This window comes from Leptomonas pyrrhocoris, assembly GCF_001293395.1.
Source record: "Leptomonas pyrrhocoris isolate H10 chromosome Unknown, whole genome shotgun sequence".
NCBI classification, from domain to species: domain Eukaryota; phylum Euglenozoa; class Kinetoplastea; order Trypanosomatida; family Trypanosomatidae; genus Leptomonas; species Leptomonas pyrrhocoris.
The window spans coordinates 572310-597503 of record NW_015438371.1 but is presented as its reverse complement, the minus strand read 5'-3'; the positions used below and the strand labels follow the sequence as shown (position 1 = coordinate 597503).

Genomic DNA, 25194 nt, shown 5'->3' with positions numbered 1-25194 from the left:
AGATGTTAACGGCGGCATTGAATCAAGGCCGCCACCACGTGTAAGTGTATTTGTTGGCGTCTGATGTCGCTCCCTTTGCCGTCGAGATGTGTCGAGTTGACTGTGGAGGAAGAGGCGAGATGTTGGTGAGGCGGGGTGTTGTCTTGCGGGGAGATAAAACCCTCGATGGTGTTGTTTATTATTGTGTGGAGGCTAAACCGACGGGACGCGCATCACACACACACTCTCTTTCTGTCGTTTCTAATATCGCTGATGAATCAATGGTGCTCGCTAACAACATAAGGGAAATCACAGAAGCGGTGTTCTGAGAGCTGTCAAAATGCTCTGGGTTCCTGAAAAGGAAAAGGGAAAAGGTGAGGAAGCAGACATCAGGCGAATAGCTGTCGTGCCACTTGCTGCTGACCGGCACACTCTTCCCTTCACAGTTCTCGCGGAATGGTGGACGTTGATGGGGCGCCGAAAACGGTAACGGGGACTCGTTGACGATATACGCAGAGAGCGTGGGATCTGAGTAAATGACTCGTGGATAGAGATGGATTTGTTTTTCGAGAGACTACGAATGTCGGCTGCTGACTTTGCATAGGCACTTGTACGACACAGTTCGTATTGCTCTCCCGTCATCGCTCCGTTTTCTGCTCAAACCCTTCCCTTTCCTTCTCTTTGTTCTTTTTCTTTTGCAGGGTTTAGTCGTGCGTCGAAGGGAGGACATTTGCCTGCGGCTTGTGTGAGAGTGCCCGTGTTCGTGTTGCCCTTCCTTGTTGTATTTGTTTTTAAAGTACAGGCTAACAAAACTCGGCAAAAGAAAAATACCGGAGTCGTTGTCGTGTGACAAGGTCCTTCCTAAAGCAGCGCATCTGCGTATTACGCAGCTGAAAGAGAAGTCGCGTCACGTTGCGCTATACTTCACAGATCTTCGCATTCCTTTCCGCCGCACCGCTGCTCTCTTCACATACCAGCGCTTTCATTTGGTGTTGTTGTTTTTTTGGTGTACGCATCGAGACTTTTTTCTTTGCCAAAATAATTGCTGCAAGGTGAACTGCAGTTCGACGAAGTACGGAGTTCTTGCTCTCGCTCTCTCCATCAGGAAATCATGCGCTCGAGACGTGCGCTGGTGCGGAGCGTGGTAGACAGCACCGTTGCCCTCTCTGTCGCAGCGGCAGTCGCCGCGCAGCGCCGGGGCCATGTCCAACTCACTTCCATTGCGCACGCGCCTCGTCCGCGCACCTCTGTCAAGACACCAAAGAGTGCAAGAGCCGTCAAGAAGACGAAGGCAGACGACGCGGTAACGTCAACGAAGCCGGGGTCCCTGCCGAGAAAGAAGGAGCGGCCGGCCGTCTCTGCGAAGGTCGTCACGGTCGCTGCGTTCTCTCTGGACGAGGCACTCCCTGTTGTCGCCGTCGACGTGGAAGCGGGCGCGGCGACTACGGGGAGCAACGCAGCGGAAGGTCCGGCAAAGGGGGCAGAGGACGTCGAGGAAGCGGCCTCCGCAAGGGAACAGACTCTCAACCGTCATCAGGACCGCGGTGGGCCACTGAGCCAGGCGGCAGCAGCAGCAGCGGAGTCACCACCACCTTCCATCGCACCCGCCCCTACGATGCAAACTACCGCAATGGATCCGATAGGGCTTCAACGAGCTGAGCAGCGCCGGTTGGTGTCGCTGCAGCGCCGCTTCCTCGTGGGGGCGCATGCGGCGTTGGAAAGCACCGTCGACTGCCCGGATCCCCGACCACTGGTGCCTCGCTTAAACGCAGAGCAGCTGTCGATGGGCGCGGCTGGAGCGGGGGGTGACGGGACCACCCGCAGCAGCGGCACTCTTCTCCACGTACACGAGCCACCTCTCGAGCGACCGAACTCCAACGAGAAACATGTCACGGATGCGGACGCTGGAAGAGAAGGAGGAGGAGCTGCGAGACTGCTGACCGCTGGCGGAGGCCATCGATATCTTTGCTGACACCTTTGCCTTCACCTTACACAGCGTGCCGCTTCGCTTTCGTCGACTGGCGGTGACGACCACCGCTCCATTGGTCGCCGTGGCTGATGCAGCAGAGGTCAACGCTTATGACGCCGTCGCTCCCTCCCCTTCGTCCTCCCCAACGACGCCCGCTGCGTCATCTGCGCTGCCGTTCCTCGCTTCGCCCTTCTCCATCTCCGCCTCGCACATCCTCGCCGCCCGCTCACCTTTCTATCGCGCCGTCGCAATGGAAGGCGTTGCCCCGCTGCACTGGCTGGAGACATCCTTCGAGGAGTTGTGTCGCCGTGTCGTGCAACGCCTGCACGCCGAGCTTCGACACGAAAAGAACAGCGCTCATGAAAGGGACGGCGCGCAAGTCGAAGAGGAGGAAGCGGGAGTACGACGTGAAAAACACGAGCAGCGATTGGCTGCCGTGTGTGAAGCGGTGCGGGAGCAGGCGACATGCCTCATCTCTGCCCTAGAGGGCGCCGCGAAGAGTGTGGGCAGTCGGCCGTTCTTTATGCTGCGCCGGCAGTGGCAGCGGAGCTCTGCCGCCGCTGGTGCCTCAGAGGCAGACACGCGGAAGCGCAAATCGAACCGATCCGCCACCGCGGCGCCGGCGGACACGATGGTGCGAGACACGCTGCTGAACACCGTGGAACGGGTCGGCTTAGAGGTTCACCTCGTGCACGTCTGGCTATCGCGCTTGTGCGAAGAAGGGTCATTCCGTGTAGACGCCGCTCCCGGCAACGACCGCGGCGGTGCTCCTTGTGTGGAGGCGGTCCTTCGCCAAGCACTCGGCTGGAGTGACGACAGCGCCGCCGCCGCAGCGTTTCCATCGGTCGCGCAGCTGCAATGGATGCTGGCGACGGCCCTGCTGGAGCGGGTGCACGTCCAGTCCTACCACTTTCACCACTCGCAGCTGTCCAAGGCTGCGCAGCTGAAGGGCGCGGCCAACGCCGACAGCGCGAGGCCAACGTACGTGGTGAAGGCAGCGCACCTCCCCGGCCTCGCCGCTCTCGTCGACTTTGCCTTGGCGGAGCACGACGCGGAGAAGAAAGATCCGCCTCTCCACGGCGAGATGACGAGCCCGTTTCCTCTGCTGGACGAGAGTCTCTTTATCCTGCTCGCCGCCTTCCACGCGGTGTTGCCGACGTATGCCGTGCTGCTCCCGGCGTGGCAGCGCGCTCTTGCTGTGTCGTCCACTGAGCCCCACCACCAGGCAACTCCTGCACGTAGGGGTATTCCCATCCAGCTGTCTCAGTTAGAAGCTGATGACGGCTCTCGAGTTACTGCGACAGGGACGTACAGGAGCAACGACCGCGACGCCATTCTGGCGGCGTCGCCCACCGCCGTCTGGGACGTCGTGGCGGAGCGCTGGGCCCTGCAAGAAGAGGCCGTGCGACAGGAAGGTGGGCTGGCGGCGGTGTGGTGGCTGCGACTGCTGCCGCTCTGGATAAACACCGCGACCTGCACGTTGCAGCTGCGCGTTGTGGCAGATGTGCTGACGTCGAATGCACAGGACGCCACGAGAGCAGTGGGTGATGATGACGCAGCAATGAGGGTGACGAGCGATGCGGAGGATGATGCTGCTGCTGACGATGGTGCGTGTGATGTGCACCGGCTTACTGCAAACGACGTGGCGGCCTCGCTGGACGCGCTGCTGACCAAATCAGCCGATCTCCTGCGCTACACGCTGCGCTTTGACGGCGTGCGATACGAGCGCTCTCGTTCGACCCCACGCGCCGCAGATCTGCAAAGCCGTCATGACCGCAACCCGCCAAATAGCAGCGGAGTGGCCACGAACGGGGAAGATGGCGAAATGGGCAACAACACGATCATCACAGACGCGGAGGGCAACGTGCGTCGGGGCGGCGAAAACGGCGGCGGCGTGGACGATAACGCCGGTGCAGATGGTGGACTTCTTTCAGGGGCGGACACCCTTCCCCCGCTCCAGCGCAACCGCGGCAAGCGCTCCCTCTTCTACAAACCGCACGACGGCGAGGAGAATTCTATTTTGCACGCGCACGGCGATGCGACGAGCAACAGCAGCGACAGTCGACGCATGCGCTTTGTCTCGCGAGTGCGCAGCAATGCAGGTCACGTAAACAACTCCGCAGCATCCTCGACCTCCCATCACCGCTCGCCTGGGCATCTCTCCGCCGCCTCTGCCGAGGCCCACGCGCGGACCGGCGCCCTCTTCGATGTGCTGGTGCTGTCCGCAGAGACGCCCATTTTGCTGGCCCACCGCTTTGGCCTCACCCGTGCGCATCACCGCAGCACAGCCCTCGAGGATTCGTGGGCGGCCGCTGCGCAGGCGAAGAGCGAGCTGTGGCGGCTGCTGTACGCGCTGCCCTCTGCCGCGGCGGCGGCGGCGGCGGCCACGCGGAACCGCGACGGCACGTGGGGTGCGGCGCCGGTGCTGCGCAGTGTCCTCCCCGCAGCTGTCCTTTCCCTCCTGCCCGCCACTGTTGCCTCCCCAGCGGTGATACCCGCGCCTGGCGACTCGGCCACGTCACCGAAACACAAGAAGACAGAAAAGAAGACTGCGCAGACGGGAGCGGCGGCGAACGACCGCGACGCAGAAAGGGATGCGAACACGCTGCGCCGCGTCCTGTGTGTGCTGGAGCGTGCGCAACGGCTGTTGGGCCTCGTCATCTTTGAGGCCGTCGAGCACCTCCTCGTCGCCCTGGCAGAGGTGCTCTTGCGCATCCAGCACACGGGTCAAAGCCTGGTGCCCCAAGCGCGCCACGGCGCGTTGGACGAGACCACGCCGGCGACGCGTGTGGTGGATCACGACACGCAGCGCGCCACGGTGCAGCTCGCCGCGGTGATCACGATCGGGGCCACGACGTTGTTGGCCGATAACCCGCTTTCGTGGGAGAGCATGAACGCGGCGTGGCAGCTGCGTCAGCTACGAGGTGGAGTCAGCGCAAAGACACTGGGCAAAAGCAAATGCGCAGGCCTGCAGCAGCAGCGGATACAGCCAGCAGCGGTGGCTTCCTCGGCTGCCATGCACGCCTTTTCGGTTCAGTGGACGTCCGTCCTGACGAAGGAAACTCCTTTTCTGGCGCTCCGCAGCCGCCAGAACCCGAGCGCCGCGCTGGCCAACGCGCGCGAGATCTTGAAGGTGCTACAGACGACGTCCACCGCCGCTGCTGCCCTGCCTCTCTATGCGAAACAGGTGTCCGCAGCGGTGCTGCTGCAGAGCCTCACGGCACTGGCGAACTACTGGCGCGGCAGCCGCGACGTGCGTGTATCCAACGCGGCTGCGGCGACACCCCCGCATAGCCGCAACGTGATGCACCAGGAGCTGCTGGAGGTGTACCAAGGGTTACTGGACGTGCTGACCGCAGACGCCGACCTGCGGCTCCTGTGCTGCTACGCTGCATTCGTGGAAGGGCTTTACGAGGTCCATCTTCGCTTGAAGGCCGACCACGCCGCCCTCATCGCCTGGGCGGACAAACACCTCTTGCCGCTGGTGCTGCCCGTCGTGGTGGCGGGGTTGCGCCGCTCACAGGCCTCGCACAACGCCGCTACGCACGCCGACCTGTGTGAGACAACACTGGTGCTGCTGTCCCCGCTGTCGCGCTACGCGGCAAACCCAGATGTATCCTTAGCCGATGTCCTGCGAACGCACTGGAATCAGGTGCTCCTGCACGTGAGTCTCTACTGCATTCGGATGGCCGGCCGCGGCGGGGCAAAGCGGGCCTCCTCCTACGGCATGCCGCCGGTCGTGCTGCCCCGTCTGACTGAGGCTACCCACAGCTCCCTCTCGCTAGCCCCCACCGCCACGCGGTGCTCGGCCGCCTTCGCCCACGGCGCAGAGCCGGTCTTCCTGCGCCTCTTGGACCACAGCAACGGGATCATGCACGGCGCCCGCAGCATCGCGCCACGCGACGTCGACGCGGCCGACGGCATGCGGGCTGCCCTCGCCGCGTACGTGGCGGCGTGGGACACGCAGGTCCGCTTTGGCCGGCACGACTGGGATGCGATGGTGGCCGCTACATCGGAGGATTTCACCTTTTCACCGGCGAGAAACGGCGCAACTTCGGTGCCGACCACGCACGCGCTGCTGACGCGGCTGCAGGCGTCGTGTGCCGCCGTGCAGACTTTCAGCGGCGCCATGTTGCCTGCTCGCGCCGCCGGTGCCGAGGCCACCCCCTTCCTCGCCTCGAAACCCGTGAAGGCCCACCAGCTGGGGTATTTGGTGCGCTTCATGGAGCACTACCTGCGCGAGCAAGAGCGGCTGTCACGCCTGAGCAACGCGGAGATGCACGCGCTGACGACCACCACCGCCACTTCGACGGCCTCGCCGACGAAGGCGCAGTCGTCGTCCACGTCGGCTGCACCCGCAACTGCGAGGGCGTCGCTGGGCGACACCGCGCCCCTCGTTATGCTCGACTTTGTCGGCCACCTCAGCAGTGCCGGCGCGTGGTCCATGGTGATTTGGGCGTGCAACATCGCCGAGATCGTCGTGAAGATCGAGCTGACGCGCAATCGTCTTATCCCCGAGGCGGCGCGTGCCGTGGCCGCCACCGCGATTCTCTCGCAAATTCGAGTGATTCCGCCCGCCCGCCGCAGCTCCGTGCGGCTGCCGGTCAGCCTGATCAAGTCCCTCGTCAGCATGTCGGATGTGATGGGCAGCACTGTCACGTCGTTGTTGGGCTTTAATCGGCGGTCGGTGCTCCAAGGTCTGCTGTGCCACCCCACACGGGACCAGTACCGCGTCTTGACCTTCGGCCTGAAGCAGGCGACGGCGTATGTGCAGATCGACTCGCGGAAGTTCCGCGCCTGGCAGGACAGGACGGCGAGTGTGTCGTTGCAGACCGCCACACCGGTGGCGGCGGCTGACATCGAGCATGCCGGTAACTCTCTCGGAGGTGAATCCAACGAGACTGACGGACAGACGAGTGGAAGCGGTGACGATGCTGCCACCTCGACGATGATCCGCAAGGTGGGGCGCTACTACGCACAAATCTGGAGCGAACATGTCAGCGCACAGAAGGCATCGCAACCAAGGCAACCAGAACACGGGGCAGGAGGCCTGCTGGTAGCGGTCAATGACGACAACGGCGACTTCCGTAACCACATGAGCTGCCTCGTGTGTTTGACGGACGCGTGCATGGAGGCGGCGCAGCTGTACCTGCTCCGGCAACAAGGTGATGGGGAGGAGGAGATTCGTCTGGTGATCGAGGCGGCGGTGATGGAGCTGTGTCGAGGGCTGGCGGCGTGCACGCAGAGCGTCATTTCGCTGACCCGCGAGCAGCTGCAGACGTGCTTCTCTCGCGAGGCAGCGGAGCTGCTGTGGACGTCGCTGTGCGTGACGGCGACGATCAGCACCGTCGCGCCGCGCGATGCGAAGGATCACTTTTTTACGCCGCGGTGCGCGCAGGCGGTGCAGCGACTGTTTCACCTCACCGAACAGCTGATCGAAGTTTTGGTTGGTCAGCGCACACCCATCGCACACGACAGGGAAGCTGTGGAGGATGCAGAGGGAGCGGCGGAAGAGGAGCCAACGGAGACGCCACCGGCAAGCGGTGCAGCATCGGAGGACCCCTCTACGTTGTTGAGTGCCCGGCCGCTGTGTACGGCGCTCGTGCAGGGTGCGCAGCTGCTGCTGCGCGATCCGCGTTGTTCGCAACGGCTGGCAATCCGGATTGCAATGCGCGGGCGCGACCGCGACGACCTGACGGCGATGTTAACCGCCTTTCATGTTTTGCTGACCTCGGCGCGCTTCTACGCACCGGGGCGCTCGCTGCTGTCCGTGGTGTGGGCACGACTGGCACTTGAGCTCACCCAACCGTTACCGGTGTCTGTCACGGCCGCAGGACCGAAGCTCAGCGAGGAAGAAAAGGCCAAGAGCGTGTCGGCGGGCACTGTTCTGATGGCCGCCACGGTGCCGTCGTCCCGCGAGTACAGCGCCATATTGCGGGACTTGGCAGCAACCGGCGCTGAAATGAACGCCGCCGCCATGTCTGCCTCCGCCAGTGCCGACGCGGCCGGTGAGGCAAAGTCGTTGCGCAAAACTGCAGCGTACGACGTGCTGGCGACGGCACGCACAGGCGTCGTCCCGATCTGCGACTTGCCGACGGCGCTCGCGTGCGTGGTGGAGGACGCCGCCGCCATCCAACACGAGCGACGACGCAGCCTGCAGGGCGCGGCAGCGCGTGCGGGCAAACGAAGCGGGGAAGAGGAGGACGGCGCCCAGATGTCGTACGGTCTGTGGGGAAAAGATTTTTCGGCTGCAACAGCGTCGTCCATCACGCAGCCGCACCTCAGCATTGCCGCTGCGCTGGAGAACGGCACCGTACCGTTGAGTGAGGTGATCGATGCGGCCATCATGCACGCCGTCGCCACGGTGCGGGCGGCAGGTGATCGATCTTCCTTCGATGTCGCGGCGGTCGGCGAGGGGGACGACAACCCCGAAGCCGCGATTGGGTTTCAGCGGCTGATCCGCGAGTACTGCCAAGACATGATGGACTTGCTCCTGCACGTCCCGCTGCGTGACCTGCTGCGTCACCCGCAAGTCGAAACGCTCTTCAGCTGCTTGAACCTGCTGCAAGGCTCCGTGCGACCCGAGACAGAGGCCGCGCTGTGGCGGCAGCTGAGTGCAAAGTGGAGGAAGGAGCTGCTCGAGCCGTGCGAGAAGACTTTTCTGACGTTGCAGCAGTCGCAACTGGCGCTCGTGCGGGCCTGTCGTGGATTGGCAGACGTTGGCGATGGCGCAGGCACCGGCGGCTCCATGAGCGCTCCGCCGCCTGATGTGTTGGCGCGCGTCGGCGTACCCGCATCGGCGGCTGCGTTTTCGGCAGAAAAATCGATGGCAGCGACGAGTGTGTCTGCCGCCGCACACCAATCCATGCGTGACCATTGGCACCCCGCGATGCACAACCTCTCGCACCACGATGACGGACGGCGGCTGGTCAGCAGCAGCCATTTCAGCAGGGAGCGCAGTCACAATAGAAAAGCGAAGGGCACCACGGACGGTGCTGCCCCGCCGCATGAAGCTTTCCCTGGGGAACTGGACAGGGAGGCAACCGGCCTGGCCGCCCTTGCCGCGATGCCGGATCCCGTGCCGGTGCCCGTGCTGCTTTCCATCCTTAAGTCGCTGCACCGCAAGCGCAACGATGTAACTCTGTCATCGGCACCGGCGCGTCGCGGCCGCACATCGGGTCTCCACCCCAACGAACACGCGGCGTGGCTTGTGGAGGGTGGTGGCAGTGGAAGCAGCGGTGACGGAATCTCGCAAAACGCCGCCGCCTTGACAGAGTTCGTGGAGGTGGTGCTGACGTACACGGCGCGCACGTTTTGGCTGCTGCGTCCCCGACTGGACGACAACGCGTGGCTGGCATGGGCGACCGTGGAGCGCAGCATGGCCGTCTACCCGGCGGAGAACGGTGTGCGGCAGCAGGCGTGGGAGCGCGTGTGCCGACAGTGGCGGTTGCCAACGAGCCTCGAGCACGCAACGGTGGTTGCCGGGCAGCTCTTTTCGTCGACGGAGCGGCGCCGCATTTCTGCGTGGATGGCGGCGATGGGCGAGGTGTGTCCTGCCGTGGCGGTGGGCAGCGAGGAGGTCGCCGTCTACCGCTACCTTCGCTCCACTGCTCTTTACCTGCAGCTGCTGACCGTGTCGATGGCTCTCCTCGTCAAACACCGCATGTTGGGCGATCTGCCGTACGCCTCGCCTGATGTGGTGCGTCGACGTCTGCAGACGCAACTGCAGAGACGCAATAACAGTGGTCGCAATGGGCAGGACGAGAGCACCGCGCGTGCGCTCGTGCAGGATGCGCTACGCCAAGAGTTGAAGCGACTCGCGCAGGACCGGCAGACGCAGCAGGACGGCGTCAACCGCAACGTGTTTGAAGGCGCCGCGCTGCAGTACCTGAATGTGTCGTGGTGCATCACCCGGCACGCGGACTCGCTCACGCACATGGCAACCGATGTCATCATCGCGCAGTTGACAGACGCACCTATCGTCAGCAGCGGAGCGGCAGCGGCCGCCTCGTCTGCCAGCCCTTCCGCCCTCATCAGCTACGCCGACGACGTGCGGTTTATGGTGACCGGCGTGTTGCAGGAGACGCTCGATACGTTCCTGTGCGTGCACGAGCGGCTGCCCATGCCGCTGAGCGCGTACGTGACGCAGACCTTGCTCACCAGCGGCTTCTCCTGCGACCCTCTCTATCTCCGCCAGCCGTACCCTGACAGGACGTCGCAGGCAAAGGGCGGCACATTGTCTGCTGCGAGTGTTGTGGCGGCGCTGGTAAACGCGTCCGATAACGCCTCCACTGTGGGGAGTAGCGGTAGCGGTGCCGCAGCTGCAGCTTCCACCGCGATGTCGAGCGCAGCGTCGGTGTTAAGCCCGGTCTCCCGAGTCGAACTCTTCGTGGGCAGTCCCACCATGCTCGCCGTGCTGACGCCCCACTTCATCAAGCGGACCGTCATGATCGGCCTGCAAGATAGCACCTCTGCGGCCGAGCTGCTGCCCGTCACGTCCGCCCTCGAAAGCTACCTCTCCCGCCGCAACGTCCCCCTCTCGCCGCTGCTGGAGGCGACGACGGAGTTGCTCACGAGCAGCCCCGTTCGCAGCAGCGCCGTGCACACGTACTGCGAGCGCCTGGCGGGTGCGCTGACGAAGCGGAAGGAGTTCCGCCAGGCCCTGGCGCCACCCACCATCGCCTCCGTCGAGCAAGGGGCGGCGGGCTCTATTTCGAATGAGGTGGTGATCTCCTTCGTCGCCGCCATCGCCCGGCAGGACGTCCACGTAACGAAGAAGACTCTCGCGCACCTCCTGCACGCCGTGATGACGATGCGCCTGGACGTCTTTGGACAGCCACCGACGGCGAACCGGCAGGGGAAGCTGACCTTGGTGCAGGTGGGCACCACCGTCGAGGCGACAATTGACACGACCAACCCCCTCTACGCACCGACGCGACACGCACACGCCGCGGCAAAGGAAGGCGTGGCAGGCGACAGAGGCAGCGAGAAGCGTGCAAGCGACTCGCTTGGAGATGACGCGGCGGCGGTGATGGCGGCTTTCAGCGCGGACAAGTGGGCCGACTTCACGGCCATGACGCACCGCAAGGCCCTCGCGGACCTGACGATTCCCCTGCCGACCATTGTGGAGGTAGCGATGCACATGGAGGCGATGCGTCCGTTGGAGTTTGCGGAGAGGCGCCGCGCGACGCAGATGCTAAAGGCCGCCGATGACGCGCGCCGAGAGCGGGTGGCGATGCACCGTTCGCAGGCGCAGGTGGCTGCGACAGCCGCCGTGCAGGGACGGGCGGTGAAGGAAGAAGACGACTCAGAGACCGAGGCCAACGCGGGACGGAAAGCGAAGGCGACTCGTGCCGAAGTCGCACAGGTGGGAAAGTTGGACGCCTCCCTGCACCTCGAGGACCCCCGTGATTTCGGGGTCATCATGCTGCACCTGCGCTACGCCCTGCGCAAGGTGGTACACGCCTCTCTGCGGCGCCTGCTGCACCAGCAGGGCCCGCGTATGCTGGCCGAGGTGGCGACGATGCTGGAGATGGTGGATTCCGGGATGCGATCGAACGCAATGAATGCCAAGGGCGGCACGCCGCACCGCATCCACAGCAGCGGCGGCGGAGAGTCGACCGCGTCGTTTGGCGCAGATGACCGTCCCCTGCTCTACGACGGTGTTCTGGCTGGCACGACGCGGGTGCTGCTGTCCCGTGCAGTGCTGTGTGCGCAGGCCATTGGCTACGACGCGAACGGTGCCCCGATCGAGCTGCCGCCCCTCTCCTCACATCGCGCCGCCGCCGACACGGCCGAGCCGCTGGAGCGGCAGTCGGTACTGAAGCTTCCGGTGCCCGCGCTGCAGGCATCCGCCGTGGAGGCAGCGATATCTGCCCTCGGTACCGGGAAGGGCCGTCACGCCCCGGTCGGCCACAGCTCTGGAAAGATTGGACAACTCACAAAGGAGGAGAAGGCGGCGGTGTACCAGCGCGTAGAGTTGGAGCGCGAGGCCGCCGTGACGGTGGGGCTGTCGACGCTGGGCGTGCCGTGGCGGAGTCAGCAGCGCATCTCACGTGCCCTGCGTTACACGAGGCGGCAGCTGCAGCTTCGAAAGCAACGCAATGCGTACAACCGGCGTCGATACGCACAGCGCACGTCCTCCGCGTTGGCCTCTCCTTCGCCTCCCTTTGCTGCTACCGCTGGTGCTGCCGCCTAACCGTCGTCGTCATCATTCAGACTGCCTCGTGCCTCGTCACGTCAGTACTGGTGACAAGTGGAGGGAGGGGGGAGGGAAGAACACAGGGTTCGTGCGTGAGCGTATTCATGGGTTTTTTGTTTGCTTGTTGTTTTGCTGGAGGGGGGGGGGGAAACGGGGTTGTCGTCTTTGGCATTTGGTAGGTTGACCGCCACCCGTGCGGTACGGCGATGTACGTCGCGGTGCCAAACGGCAAGCGTGATTGTAATGACTGACGTCTTCACAGTAAAGAATAATGCAAGCATGACAAATAATAATAATGATGAGGTACGTGAAAAAGTGAAGGGAGGAGCGGCATCGAAAGGTGCTGTTGGCTCTGCGAAAGGCACTGCGTCCCCCTCTTCTCAAGTCACGCCCAATAAGCTGACTTCGTCAGCGGCACTGGGACGCAAGAAGTCAAGGCGCACGAAAGGCGGACGAAAGGCTGTCACGGCCACTTCACAGGTAACGAGGAGCTGGGCTGTGATGAAGAGGGAAAAACAAAGGAGGAGATGCTTCGACCATCAATGCGACGAATGGCGGCTGCGATGCACCTCAACTCGTTCTCACCTTTCTCCTCTCTGTCGTTCGTTCCTCTTCTCCACCTTCTTTGGGGGTCTCTTCTATTTTCTTTCTTTGCTTCTCAAACAAACAAAAATCTGTCCGCGATTGTCGACAACCGCGCCGCAGCCGTTCACCACAGTGACACCTTCACTGAACTCCCTGTCATCGCCGGTAGACCGCGAAGGCAGCGTTGCATTAACATAGGAAACACAATAAGGAGGAAAAGCGAAGAGGCAGCACGGCGGTGTCTTTGGCAAAACCCACCGCGAAGTCGATTGCTTTCGCTCTCCCGCTGCTTCTCCCTTTGTCTCTCAAACCGTCATACACAGCAGCTTTGTGTTGTTTTATTGTTTCGCTGTCTATTGGGTTTTTTGTTGTCTTCTTTCTTTAACCATTCCTCTGTTAAAGCAGCGGCCACGCTGTCATCGCGCCAGCAGAAGTCGGCACTGTCTGAGACGGTGCGGTTGCTTTCGTTGCTCGCTCTTCTTTTGCTTCTTCAGTGGGCTTCCAGCACGCACCACAAGACCGAGCATCGTACGTCTGTCTTTCTATTACTTCCCTCTTTTCTCACGTGTTTTTTTTTCTGGATTTTTGGAAGCGCCGCAGCCGCGTAGTCGCGTTCGAATTAGAAGTGGAGAATAGCGAGCGCGTTGATTGATGGGAGTTGTATACACACGGGCTAGCGCAATCTTGTAAACGCAGCGCGGCGGGCAGGCTTCTACTGGAGGAAGCCTGTCTTCGTTTTCATACTAATATATATGTAAGCGCTCCGCGCACCCATCTCCGTAGCTCTAAACAACACAGATATAACCTTTTTTCCCCCTTTCTCTTTTAAAAAAGCTTTCGTGTTGTGCTTGCAGACTTTTTTGTTTGTTTGTTTTTGTTATTTGGGCCCAGATTTCTTTTCATTGTTTCCCTTTTCATTCTTATTCAGATTCTTTTTTCCCCTTTGCGAGTCTCACTAAGAGAGAGAGAGAGAGAGAGAGACCTCGTTTGTCTTTGTTTTCCCAGAGTGCTTTGGATCTGCATTTCTCTTCCTTCCTTTGTTTACTTCACGTACGACTGGAGAAGGGTGCCATCTGCCGCAGCGTCCTTTTTCTTTCTTCTCTCTGTCCTTTTCATTTCAGCATCGCTGGCAAACTTCGTCAGCGAGGGAATTACCGCGCCACTTCTTTCGTGTTGCGCCTGCTGCGCTCTCTATTCCTTTTGAAAAGAAAATTATTGTGGATCGCTTCTGCGTTTCTTTATCTGCCCTTTTTCTTTGTTTTTTTTTCCCTCGTGATGCAAAACCCTCTCCCCCGAGGACCGCCGTCCGCGCCGGTATCTGGCAGAATCACACCACCCAACACAATGGACGAGGAGAACGCGGTGACGCCCAACCGCCTCGACAACAGCCTGCATCGCCGGCGCAACACCTGCGGGGCACTGCCGGAGCTCGTCGTCGCGAAGCCGCCGCTGTTCGAGGTGCTCGGGGCCTCGAGTGGGCCGCGCCACGCCAACACGATTCGGCGCAGCACTGCGCCGGAGGTGAACTGGCATACCCCGCCGGCCTCTATGAGGAACTCGGTGGAGAGGGCAACGATTGCCACGCACGCCGCGAGCGAGCCGCAGCACACCACGGCGAGCCGCCCACCCCTCAACCCGTCCACGGCGTCACGTGGGCCGCCGGTGCTGCCGCTTGTTGGCGGTGCCGTACACACCAACACGGCGATTGCTCGGAGCGCGCGGCTGCCACTAGCCGTGAGCCCCTCTCCCGCCAGCTCCACCGCCTCTACTCCGCGAGCCAGCCATCCAGCCACCAACTGGAATGGGCGGCCGTATCCTCCTACGGCGGGATCCGCTGCTGCTGCGACTGCTTCTGCATCGTTGTCCGACCCGGCGCCTACCTTGTCCTCTCGCAAGGCGGGGCTCGCAGCGGAGAAGCTGGACTCGCCAACAGGTATATCAACCAACAAAACCGGCCCAGGCGGCCGTGCATCCACGACACCTTCTTCTCCTCCAACGGCAGCCGCAACGACAACAGCAGGCCGCAATGGCACCCCACCACACGTACGGGAAAAGAGGCAGCTCAGCACCGCGATCAAGTCTTTCAATCAGTGTCTCTTAGAGGAAAGTGAGAAGGAGCGGGCGCGGCTGAGTCGCCACAGCAGCCGCACCAACTCGCGAGCAACCTCGATGTCCGATCTCACGGTGTCGAGAACGCAGCCGCCATCGGCGAGCCCGTCACCACCGCTGAAGCCCACCCCCCCCAATGCCACCGAGCCGTCGCCACAGCAAAGCCCCCGCGACAAGACGACGGTCGGTCGGCTCTCGTCGAACGCGGTGCGCGCACCGCCGCAGGTGGGGAGAAGCACCGGACCTGCCCCGGCGAGCTCTCCACCCACCTCCACCTCTAAGACACCGGTAGGCACGGGACCAAAGCCCGCTCCGGCGGCTGTGTCTCTGGTGCCCTCCACGCAGTCTGTGAAGGCTTCTGCCACATCCTCACCTCCAAGCCACCCATCCCCGCCACCGCAGCCCCCGGTGAAGGCACCAGCAAAAGCTTCTACCTCTTCCCGGCTCAGCGGCGGGGCACCGCACGTGCCGCTAAGCACCACGGCGAACACGAATGGCTCCTCGCCGTTTATTAGCATCTCAAGCAGTAGCATCAGTAATAACGCTCCTGCAAAGAAGACGACGCCCCTCACGGCGGCGACTCTGCCGTCCCGCTACGCTGACTACTACGACGACGAGGCGAGCAAGACGCCACCGCAGGCCACGCCGACCTTGCCTAAAAATCCGGTCTTCAGCGCGGTGGAGGTGAAGTCCCCCACACCGCTGACGTCGCTCACCACCTCCGCGCGTCGCGGTCTGCCAGGCTTTGCGGCCGTGGTGGGTGACTCGAAGAAGGACAGCGGGGTGACGGACGTGCCCTTGTCGGGCCCCCCGCAAAAACAAAGTGCGAGCACCAACAACCCTAATGGCAGCAGCACGAGTGGCGGCGCACAGTCCTCTTCACCGCGAACGGCACCACCGCAACAGCAGCCACAACAGACACAATCCGCGCCGATAAAAGCACCGGTGATCGGCATGGTGAACAGCCACACGCTGGACGACCTCGACGACGCTGCCGAGGACGCCGCCACGCCGACGGCGGGAGAGGCGCGCAAAAACAACGGCGTGGCCACCACCGCCGGCGCAGGACAGACCGTTGCAGCAGCAGAGGGGGCAGTTACAGCGGCCAAACACGGCGAGCATAAAAATCTGGTGAGGGATGACGATCCATTGGACAGCGGTGACAGTCTCAGCCCACTCCAGCAGTATCACCCTGCGAAGACGGCGTCGCTGCCGGGTAGCTCAAAGAAGATAAACGGCAGCCTTCCCGCGCCGGTGATCGCCAACAAACGCGCCCAGCCATCGGCAACGTTACCGTTCACGACGCTGGCCGTCTTCAGTTCACAGGACAATTTGCAGACGGTCAAGGGTGACAGCCCACTCACCGCGTCTAAGTCAGGGCCACCACCACCACCACCACCAGCAGCCGCAGGAGCAAAGGCCACCGGCTTCCCTCGCAGCACCCCACAGCCTATCCCCACGACGGCGACGGTCCGCGTCATCGCCGCCAACAAGAGTGACAGCGGTAGTCAGGTTTCGCCTGCGCCGTGGCCGGTGCCGACAGCGTCGGCGTCCCCACTCACGCTCGCCAACGGTGTCCACGCAATCCAGCACCGGCCGAGTTCGGCGTTGACCCGAAACGGGCGCTACGCCACCAGCCGCAGCCGGGACGGGCAAGGACCTCTCGGCAACGGAGACGCGTACTCGCCCTCGAACTTGGACGGCAGCGCAACCGGCGCGGACGCGGAGGCTGAGGCCGCCACGCTCTGCACGTACCTGAAGGAGGAAGAGCTGAACCTCTCCATGTCCACCTTCAACAGCGTCGGCCCTACCCTCGCCCAATCCCTCAACCTGCGGGTGCTCAACTTAAACGGCAGCACCATCTCCAGCGAGGGCCTGCGCGGACTGGCGAACATCCCCACGCTGCGGTCCGTCTGCGTGTCTCACATGCGGAACCTGACCTCCCTCAAGCCGCTCGTGACGCCCACCGTTGCGGGGGCGCGTTGCACCATTGAGGAAATTGACGCCCAGTTCTCCGCCATCAGTAACGACGGTGTCCAAGGCGTGGAGAAGGTGCGTCGTCTGCGCCGGCTCGATTTAAGCATGACGCCCGTCAGCGACGTCACGTGCCTCGCTGGCAGCGTCTCCCTCAGCGACCTGTACCTCACCGGCACGCGGGTGGACAGCGCGGGCGTGGCGGGGCTGGAGAGGGTGCCGACGCTCATCACGCTCAACATCGCCCGCACCAAGGTCACGTCCCTCGCCCAGCTCGCCAAGTCGCGCTCGTTGCAGACGCTCATCCTGTACAGCTGCCATGTGAACGACGCCGGCTTCGTCGGCGTTAGCGAGATGCCGCGGCTGGCCACGCTGGACGTGAGCACCACCAAGATCGAGGACCTCTCCGTCCTGCAGAAGAGCCGCACGTTGAAGTCGATCAAGGCGCAATGGCTCAGTCTGAAGAACTGTCAGGACATCATCCAAGAGCGCCGCTCGCAGATGGACGGCCCACCGCCGGGGGACTCGATGGAGTGGCGCGACACGGAGGCCGGCTTTGCTGGTTTGGCCGCCATCGCCACCCTCGAGACGCTTGACCTCTCCTTCAACACCCTGCACAGCGTTCACTCGCTGTGCCGCAGCAAGTCTCTCAAGCACCTCTTCCTGAAGCGCACTCGGATGGAGAACAGCGGCATCGGCAGCATCGCCCAGCTGGCCCCTACTCTGGAGACGCTCGTCATCACCAACTTGGCCGACAGCCTGGACGACGAGGACGACGAACACGAGGTGGAGTCGAACACGAGCGGGCTGCTCAGTGTGATGGGCGACATTCACCTGCTGCTCCACCTCACCTCCCTCGACCTGTCCTTCACCGACGTCTTCGATCTCCGCCTCCTGCAGAACCTCCGCACCCTGAAGGAGCTCATCATTGTCGAGACGCTAGTCACCGTTGACGGCCTGCGCGGTGTGGAGAAGATCCCCTCGCTGGAGCTGCTTGATATCTCGCAGACGAGCATCGTGTCCTTGCAGTTTCTCGTGGGCGGGGCGCCGACCCTGAAGACGATCCTTGCCCGCTCAAACCGCAACACGAGCGGGTTTGTGCTGGGCCAGGTGCACAAGCTGCCGGCGCTGGAGCACCTGGACGTGAGCGACTCGGTTGTGGAGGACATGGAGAGTGTGCCGAAGCAGTCCTGGCGCTTGAAGGAGCTGGTCTGGCGCTGGGGCGAGCGTCGCGACAACAAAGGGTTGGCGCCGCCGCTGGAGTGCTGGGTGACGTCGCCGCGACTCGTCGGGTTGCGCGAGATGCCCTGTCTCTCCCTGCTCGACCTCACCAGCAGCCGTGTGCACGAGCTGTCCTTCCTCGCGAAGGCGCCGTGCCTGAAGACGCTGAACCTGAAGCTGTGCAAGCTGCTGCGCAACAGCAGCATCAAGGAACTTGGATCGCTGGCCGCGCTGGAGGTGTTGCAGCTGTCGGACAACGCACACATCACCGACGTTACGTGTCTGCGCAGCTGTCGAAAGCTGCGTGAATTGCAGCTCAACAACACGCGTGTGAGCATGAGAGGCTTGGAGGAGGTGATGAATCTGCCGGAGTTGAAGGTGCTGAACATCGTGAACACGCGGGCTGAGGACGAGGCGATGAACAGCGGCGTCGCGACGGAGTGCAGCCGCCTGCTGGAGGATTCGAACCTGCGCGACGGCAGTGCCGTACTGGACAACACGGCGACCCCGGCACAGTTCCGCGTGCCGCGTCGCCGGCGGGTGTCCTTCATCGTGAGTGACGGCGGTGAAGCCTCCTCGAAGGCGTCGCCGCTGTAGCAGCTTTTTCTTCTGCATTCCATTCGTTTGTTTCATGTTGTTCTCTTTTTGTTGATGTCGTCAACGTTATTATATTATTTTTGTCTTGCTTTCTGTTTCGTAGATTCCTGTGGTGGGGGTGGGGGTGTTTGTTGCGTCCGTGATGCATCCGGGTTTTTTTTTTCTTTCCTTCTTCTTCCCCTCTCTCTTTCTCGTCCCACTCCGCTGTGCTTCTTCCTTTCGAGTCTTGCGGCGGGCGCACAGCTGATGTTGATGGTGATGTCGTGTATTGACGTGTTACGCATTCGTTTATGTGTTTATATATATATGTGGGGTTTTTTTTTTGCTTCCTTTCCATTTCCATTTCTCTCTTCACTCATTCTCCTTTACTGGGCGGCGAAGATGGGTGGCACGTGGGCAGAAGAAAAGGAAAGGTACTTGAAGGTGTCAGAGCACACGGAACGAGCAGGCGTTTGAATGCGCGTTCAAGTGTGTGAGCATGTGTACCGGCTACCGCTTCTGGATATGCATATATCTTCTTCTCTTTCCTTTTACTGTTGCAATATATATATATATATATATCCACAGAGTTGCTGGTGTTCGAGTTGACGTTCCCTCCTTGATCTGTTCTCTTGTACCTCCCCCTGCCGCACCATCTTCGACCACGTAATCAGCCCCCATTCACATCTCCTTTCCTTTGTGTCTTTTCGGCCTTTTTCTTTTCTTCTTTCTCTCGTGCTTCCCTTTGCTTCTTGTGTATCGCGACCACTACTAATCCTCTGTTCTACGCGTCTGTAGTCTTCTTTTCATTATTATTATTAATATATATTTACACATATATTTACAACTATATGTAAATATGTGTATTTACCCAAGTGGGTGGTTTCTTTCTCCCTCTCCTCACTGTTTGTTTCGACTCGCCACTTCTCTAATGTCGCTTTTCCTTTTTCATTGTTGTGGCGTGTTGATTGACTTAAGAACTGTGCGTTGCGGCTCCTCTCATTGCTTTCCTTCGTCGTTCTTGTTTCTTCTTCTTTTTCCTCTTCACTGGTCCGACGTGGCCGCTACGATCTCTTTCCGAGCCGCAATCGCAGCTGTGTGGCTGTCTACTTCAGGAGCGTACATCTCTTAGGTGGTTTGCTGTCTCTCTCTCTTGTGGCGTTGCAGTTGTTGTTAGGCGATCATGCCTGTTCGCTAAAAGAAGAAGAAAACGCCTCCACACAAACAAGGGAGGGTTGGACGCCGGACAGATGGACGCCATAGTTGAAAAGAGAAAACACACTCACCAGGAAATCAAGAAGGAAAGAAATGCGGAAAGGTGTCTGCACCGCAGCCGTTATGCGGGGGAAGAAGTGAATGACGTCGACAGCGTCTACTGCCGGCGCACTTAGCACGGCGTCGCAGGATTGGCCGCTCTCACACAAACTCACTCACGCACACACACACGTTGTTGCCGGAATGACGTGGAGTACGACAACAACGAGACAAAAAAGAATTGCACCGGTAGTGGGAACTTCTCTTCTGTGACGAAAGGCTGAATAGTCATCGATGCGTCGCGCCGGTCACCAATACCCCACGGTGAAAACGAATGGAAGAGGCGGGTAGAACCTCTTCTCATTTTCTCTTCTTGCGGATGCTATTCTCCCTCCCTCCCCTCCCCCCCCCCCCCGGCCTTGATCATTGTCCATATCTGATATGTTGTCGCCTTTCTTTATCTTACCTGTGCGACAGTATCCCCACAACTCCTCGCACAATCCCTTCTCGCGCTGTTCAGCCAAGCTGTCCTCCTTATCACCTTAACTCATACCTTATCTGACTACTCGCTCACGGCACCATGCCGCCGAAGGCTCGCGCTCCTCTGCCCCCCGGTGATGCCGCTCGCGGCGAGAAGCTCTTCAAGGGCCGTGCGGCCCAGTGCCACACCGCCAGCCAGGGTGGTGCGAACGGCGTGGGGCCGAACCTGTGGGGCCTCGTCGGTCGCCACTCCGGTACGGTCGAGGGCTTCGCGTACAGCAAGGCCAACGCCGAGTCCGGCGTCGTCTGGACTCCGGAGGTGCTGGACGTGTACCTGGAGAACCCGAAGAAGTTCATGCCGGGCACGAAGATGTCGTTTGCCGGCATGAAGAAGCCGCAGGAGCGCGCCGACGTCATTGCGTACCTGGAGACTCTCAAGGGCTGAAGCGCTCTGATGCATGTACTGACACCTGTTCGATAGGAGTCTTGCGGGGTCACACACACGTGCAAACGCGCATACAAGCCCGTGACTTTGTGTGCCCATGCGAAGCGTATAAGTAATCTAGAACAATTGGAAAAGGGGAAGAGTCAAGAGAGAAGGAGAAGCAGCGCACGCAGGCCTCTTCATGCATCACAAATTAGCTACGCGTGAAGAACGCGTGTCTCTCTCTCTCTTCGGGGCAACGCGGCACGAACTTAGTTTTGAAAAGTTGGATGTCTTCTTTGTAGTATTATTTCGACTATCTCCCGTTTCCTCCTCCTTACATCCCCTCTGGTTATTCGGTGACGTCGTACTCATCTACTTAATTCGCCTTCCCGCACAGCATCGGACGTACGCACACCGCAAACGTGGGGGGGGGGGACTCATGTTGTTGTTGTTTTGCGGTGTTGGCCACGACCTTCCGAAGCGCGCTGTTTCTTGCTCTTATTCTGGGCGTTTTTGTTTGTCGCGGTGGTTTGTGCGGTCTCGCCGGGTCCCATCGTCGGTGCACGCGTGTGAACAGTGGAGGCGCTCTTCTGGACTGCTGGACGTGAGGGCCACACGTGATGGACGAGGGGCACAAACAGCCGACGGTGAAGAGCGCTTCAACAGAAAACGAGAGGGGTGGGACGGGAGATGTTGAAATACGGATGACCCACGTGTGCGTCGTAGTGACGATAATTGAGGAGGAGGAAGGGGGAAGAGAGGGAGGACGAGAGCAGCTGGAAAGGAAGGGAAAGCGAAACATGAAAACTAGGCGACGGCAGAACGCCACCTCGAACAATCAACTGCCGCGTAGCATGTCCATCTGCTTTTCGCGTCTTTTACGTGTTACTCTGGGTCCCTCCCTCACAATACTTTTTTCCCCCAGATACGATACGCACCTACTGTTGTCTGTACTCGCGTTTTTGGTTGGTTCGCTTGACGGGGGGGGGACACGGTCTTCTTTCTTAGATGTTTTGTTAGTTTTGTGTTTGCAGTCGTCGCGAAAAGGCCACTGTTCTCTGCTTGTAGTATTGCACGTCGCGTAGGTCTTCTCCTTGCGTGACGGTGCGTATATATATATATATATATGTATGTATATGTATGTGTGTGTGTGTGTTTCGGTGATGGTTTCATTTAAGGGAACTTCTGTGATCAATGAACTCACCCATGAGTGACAGGGAAAAACTGTTTTCCGTCTTTGTCTTTCAAAGAGAGTACATACTGCAGCTTTAGGAATTCGCACACGGGTACATCTCTAACACACACACACACATACATATACATATATAACATTTAGCCAATCACATCTAAAAGGGAAAAAATAACGGCGAAGCTGTTTTCCTTTTACTCCCGTTCTTCTCTCCCGTTGTGGTTTTACGGCTCCCCCGCCCGGGCCCGTCCCCTTCTGCGCATAGCGATTGTCTCTTCCTAGCCTTTTCTTTTATTTTTCCTTATTTAACTCGCATCTTGACCGTTAAGGCCAAGCGCCGCGGTTTCCCCCCGTTGTGCGGGCAAACGTGGTGATGTGTCGTTGCAAGAGTGAAACAAAGCGCGGCGCAGAAGGTGAAGAGAAGGAAAGAAAAAAAGGTTTCGGCGGAAACAGCGGAGTGCACCGTACGCTGCATAATATTTGTTCGTTTGTTTTTCTCCTCCTCAGCCGGCCGCTGCTGGTGCGGTGGTGGTGGTTATTCGCTTTCGCAGTCGTTGATTTGTTTACCTTTTTTTTTCTTCAACGTTTTTTGTATTTTGAGGAGAGTTTCGCCCGGAATGCATCGAGGTGTAGCGCGCATGCGTACAGTCGCCACCATCACCCCTCCCCCTCCGTGGAAACCGTGTTGGTGCCACTGTGCAGTGTGCTTAGGTGGGTTATTCACACACTTTCTTTTTCTAAGCCATTTCATGCACACACACACACACACACACACACACACACACACACACATACAGACGCGGATACGCGTACGCTAGGAGGGAATATTCGCAAAACAAGTTAAAAAAACATATATATATATAAGAAAATCAAGAATTCTTTTCTTTTATTTGACTTTCACGAGCGTTGAATCACACGTGTGCATTACGTCGGACAACACACCGTCCATGTGCTTGCGCTTTACGTACTGTGAAGGGAGTGCCCTTTCTTTAACGGGCCTCATGCTTGCATGTTTCTCTCTAGACGCACCCGCACACGCACGTGTCAGCGAAATGCGTGCGGCGGACGTTGGAACACTAAAGTTTTCCCTCAACTCTTCTCTCAACGCTTTTCATTCTTTTCTTTGTCCTCTTCGTTCTTTTCGGTGTTGCTGGGGTGCGTGACGTACTCTCTCGCTCGCTGGTGATGCGCCACGAAACATACCGACAACGATCATCGACCGTTTCTCTCCTCTTCCTCCCTCCGCAGATTAGTCTCGCTCGTAGGACTTTCCGTATTATTATTATCTCCTGTGTCTACACAGAGCTCTAACTCTCTTCTACGAAACATGCCGCCGAAGGCTCGCGCTCCTCTGCCCCCCGGTGATGCCGCTCGCGGCGAGAAGCTCTTCAAGGGCCGTGCGGCCCAGTGCCACACCGCCAGCCAGGGTGGTGCGAACGGCGTGGGGCCGAACCTGTGGGGCCTCGTCGGTCGCCACTCCGGTACGGTCGAGGGCTTCGCGTACAGCAAGGCCAACGCCGAGTCCGGCGTCGTCTGGACTCCGGAGGTGCTGGACGTGTACCTGGAGAACCCGAAGAAGTTCATGCCGGGCACGAAGATGTCGTTTGCCGGCATGAAGAAGCCGCAGGAGCGCGCCGACGTCATTGCGTACCTGGAGACCCTTAAAGGCTGAAGCACGCGAAGCATCTTATAATAAAACGGATGCCGCAAGAAGCGCCGTGGAGGTGAAAAGGAGGCCGCGAAAGCGACGGTGCAAGAACCTGTAGCACAATGCACTCTCTCCCGCTCGCCGCCTTTCCCTTTAAAAGAAAAACCAAAATTAAGACAAAAAGAAGAACTTGGCAATGCGGTTTTTACTCCCGCCGTTCTTTGTTTGGCGATTTCGCTTCACAAACAATCTCTTTCGACGATTTCTTTTTTTAACCCTTTTTATTTTCCCTTTTGTTTGTCTTTCTCACACCTTAGTACTCTTAGCCCTCGTGGTTTTTTAAGTATGATTTCTCTTTGGCTTTTTTCTTTCTTTCTTTCCTTCTCTGTATCACTGAAGTACGTTTCTGTCCTCCTCTCCCTCCTCCTCGTTGGTGTCTGTGTGTGTGTGGTGAGGGAGATAAAATGGTACTACGCCACCACACGCCCGACAAGTCGGAGGGACTCCTTGACGATGAACGGCTCGCCGCAACACTGCGAAAGAAAAAGATATGTTTGTACCCCGCACTTCGTTAAACGCAGGCACAGCAAAGAACACCACACAAAAAGAGAAGTTGCATTCGCAATCAGACGTCAAGTGCTTGTGAAGATGATAGCTGAGAAGACAACGAGGTGGAGCGCAATCCAGGATTCTCCCTTGATAAGGAGAATTGGTGTTTCGCGCGCGCTCTCCTCGAGCTTGTGTGTGCCATCTCCGTCTATATTATTGTTTTGCGGTTCGTTTGCTTTGTTTCGCGTGGGTAGCGAAGGCAGTTGTGTGCGTGGGCGTGGGCGTGGGCGTGTGTGTGTGTGTTCGCAAAATCACACTACCCCGGTTCATTGAGCTGTAGCTCTCTCTCTCTCTGTCTCATTTTGAATTTGTTTACGTACGTGGACGGGGAAAAGAAAAAGGCCCAAAAAAGGACAACATAAAAGGTTTGTGTGTGTGTGAGTGTGCTTCACCTCCCTTCACTGTCCGTTTAGTGTTTGTGGTGTTTCTTGATTTTTTCTTCTTCTTCCTGAGAGAGAGAGGATGGAATCCACGTGGTCAGCATACTTATATACTAAAAACATGTGTGTGTCAGTGAACAGAACAGAAACGAAAATCAACGGAAGGAGGTCGTTTAGTTAGCTCATTAGCACGTTAAGAACTGGTAAGAAACGAGTAGGACAAGGTGGTGGTGGCGGCGGCGGGCAACGGCAACGGCAATGAAGAGAAAGGGAAAAGGCGAAGGAAAACCGGTGTTTGCGGTCCAGACCGACAAAATCACCTACGAGAGGTCTCCGTGACACGCTTTTTCTTTTTCTTTTTTAAATTACGCTTCGATGAGGAATGCCCGCCTCTACCCCACTGCAGCGTCTCCCCTTTATGGTGTGGGAAGCGTGTGGCGGGGTCCCCCTCCCCCTCTCCCCCCTGGCATGAAGATTATACGCCTGGGAGGGCACGCGCAAGACTGGCACGCGTGGCCCGTTGAATCGAAACAGATGGCTACCTAACCGCAACGCTGCTCCCGCGCCTCATTCTTTTTGTGTGTATGTGTTGT

General features: G+C 59.6%; 4 protein-coding genes across 6 annotated transcripts; all 4 read left to right on the top strand.

The window, feature by feature from the left end:
* Positions 1-679: 679 nt before the first annotated feature.
* On the top strand, positions 680-12146 carry ABB37_06782 (putative mitochondrial hypothetical protein; the record flags this gene model as incomplete). Its single annotated transcript, XM_015805179.1, has 1 exon — positions 680-12146. The coding sequence occupies exon 1, from the start codon at positions 2199-2201 to the stop codon at positions 12144-12146; it is 9948 nt and encodes a 3315-aa protein (XP_015656472.1). The 5' UTR covers positions 680-2198.
* A 1932-nt stretch (positions 12147-14078) lies between these two features.
* ABB37_06781 (hypothetical protein) lies at positions 14079-18635 on the top strand (the record flags this gene model as incomplete). The annotated part of the gene is made up of 1 exon (XM_015805178.1): positions 14079-18635. One exon carries the CDS (start codon positions 14079-14081, stop codon positions 18633-18635), a length of 4557 nt encoding a protein of 1518 aa, XP_015656471.1.
* A 1709-nt stretch (positions 18636-20344) lies between these two features.
* On the top strand, positions 20345-21472 carry ABB37_06780 (hypothetical protein; the record flags this gene model as incomplete). The annotated part of the gene is made up of 1 exon (XM_015805177.1): positions 20345-21472. Exon 1 carries the CDS (start codon positions 20975-20977, stop codon positions 21470-21472), a length of 498 nt encoding a protein of 165 aa, XP_015656470.1. The 5' UTR covers positions 20345-20974.
* Positions 21473-23211: 1739 nt separating this feature from the next.
* Positions 23212-24802, top strand: ABB37_06779 (hypothetical protein). Of its 3 annotated transcripts, none has more exons than XM_015805176.1 (1): positions 23212-24802. In XM_015805176.1, the coding sequence occupies exon 1, from the start codon at positions 23958-23960 to the stop codon at positions 24492-24494; it is 537 nt and encodes a 178-aa protein (XP_015656469.1). In that variant the 5' UTR covers positions 23212-23957; the 3' UTR covers positions 24495-24802. The 3 variants fall into 3 exon arrangements, with proteins under 3 accessions (XP_015656469.1, XP_015656468.1, XP_015656467.1); XM_015805175.1 differs by having other exon boundaries at positions 23217-24802; XM_015805174.1 differs by having other exon boundaries at positions 23229-24802.
* The last annotated feature ends 392 nt before the right edge of the window (positions 24803-25194 follow it).

Bases quoted from the DNA above. Each gene is read 5' to 3' on its own strand.
- ABB37_06779 (XM_015805176.1), top strand. From the start codon at position 23,958: ATGATTTCTCTTTGGCTTTTTTCTTTCTTTCTTTCCTTCTCTGTATCA.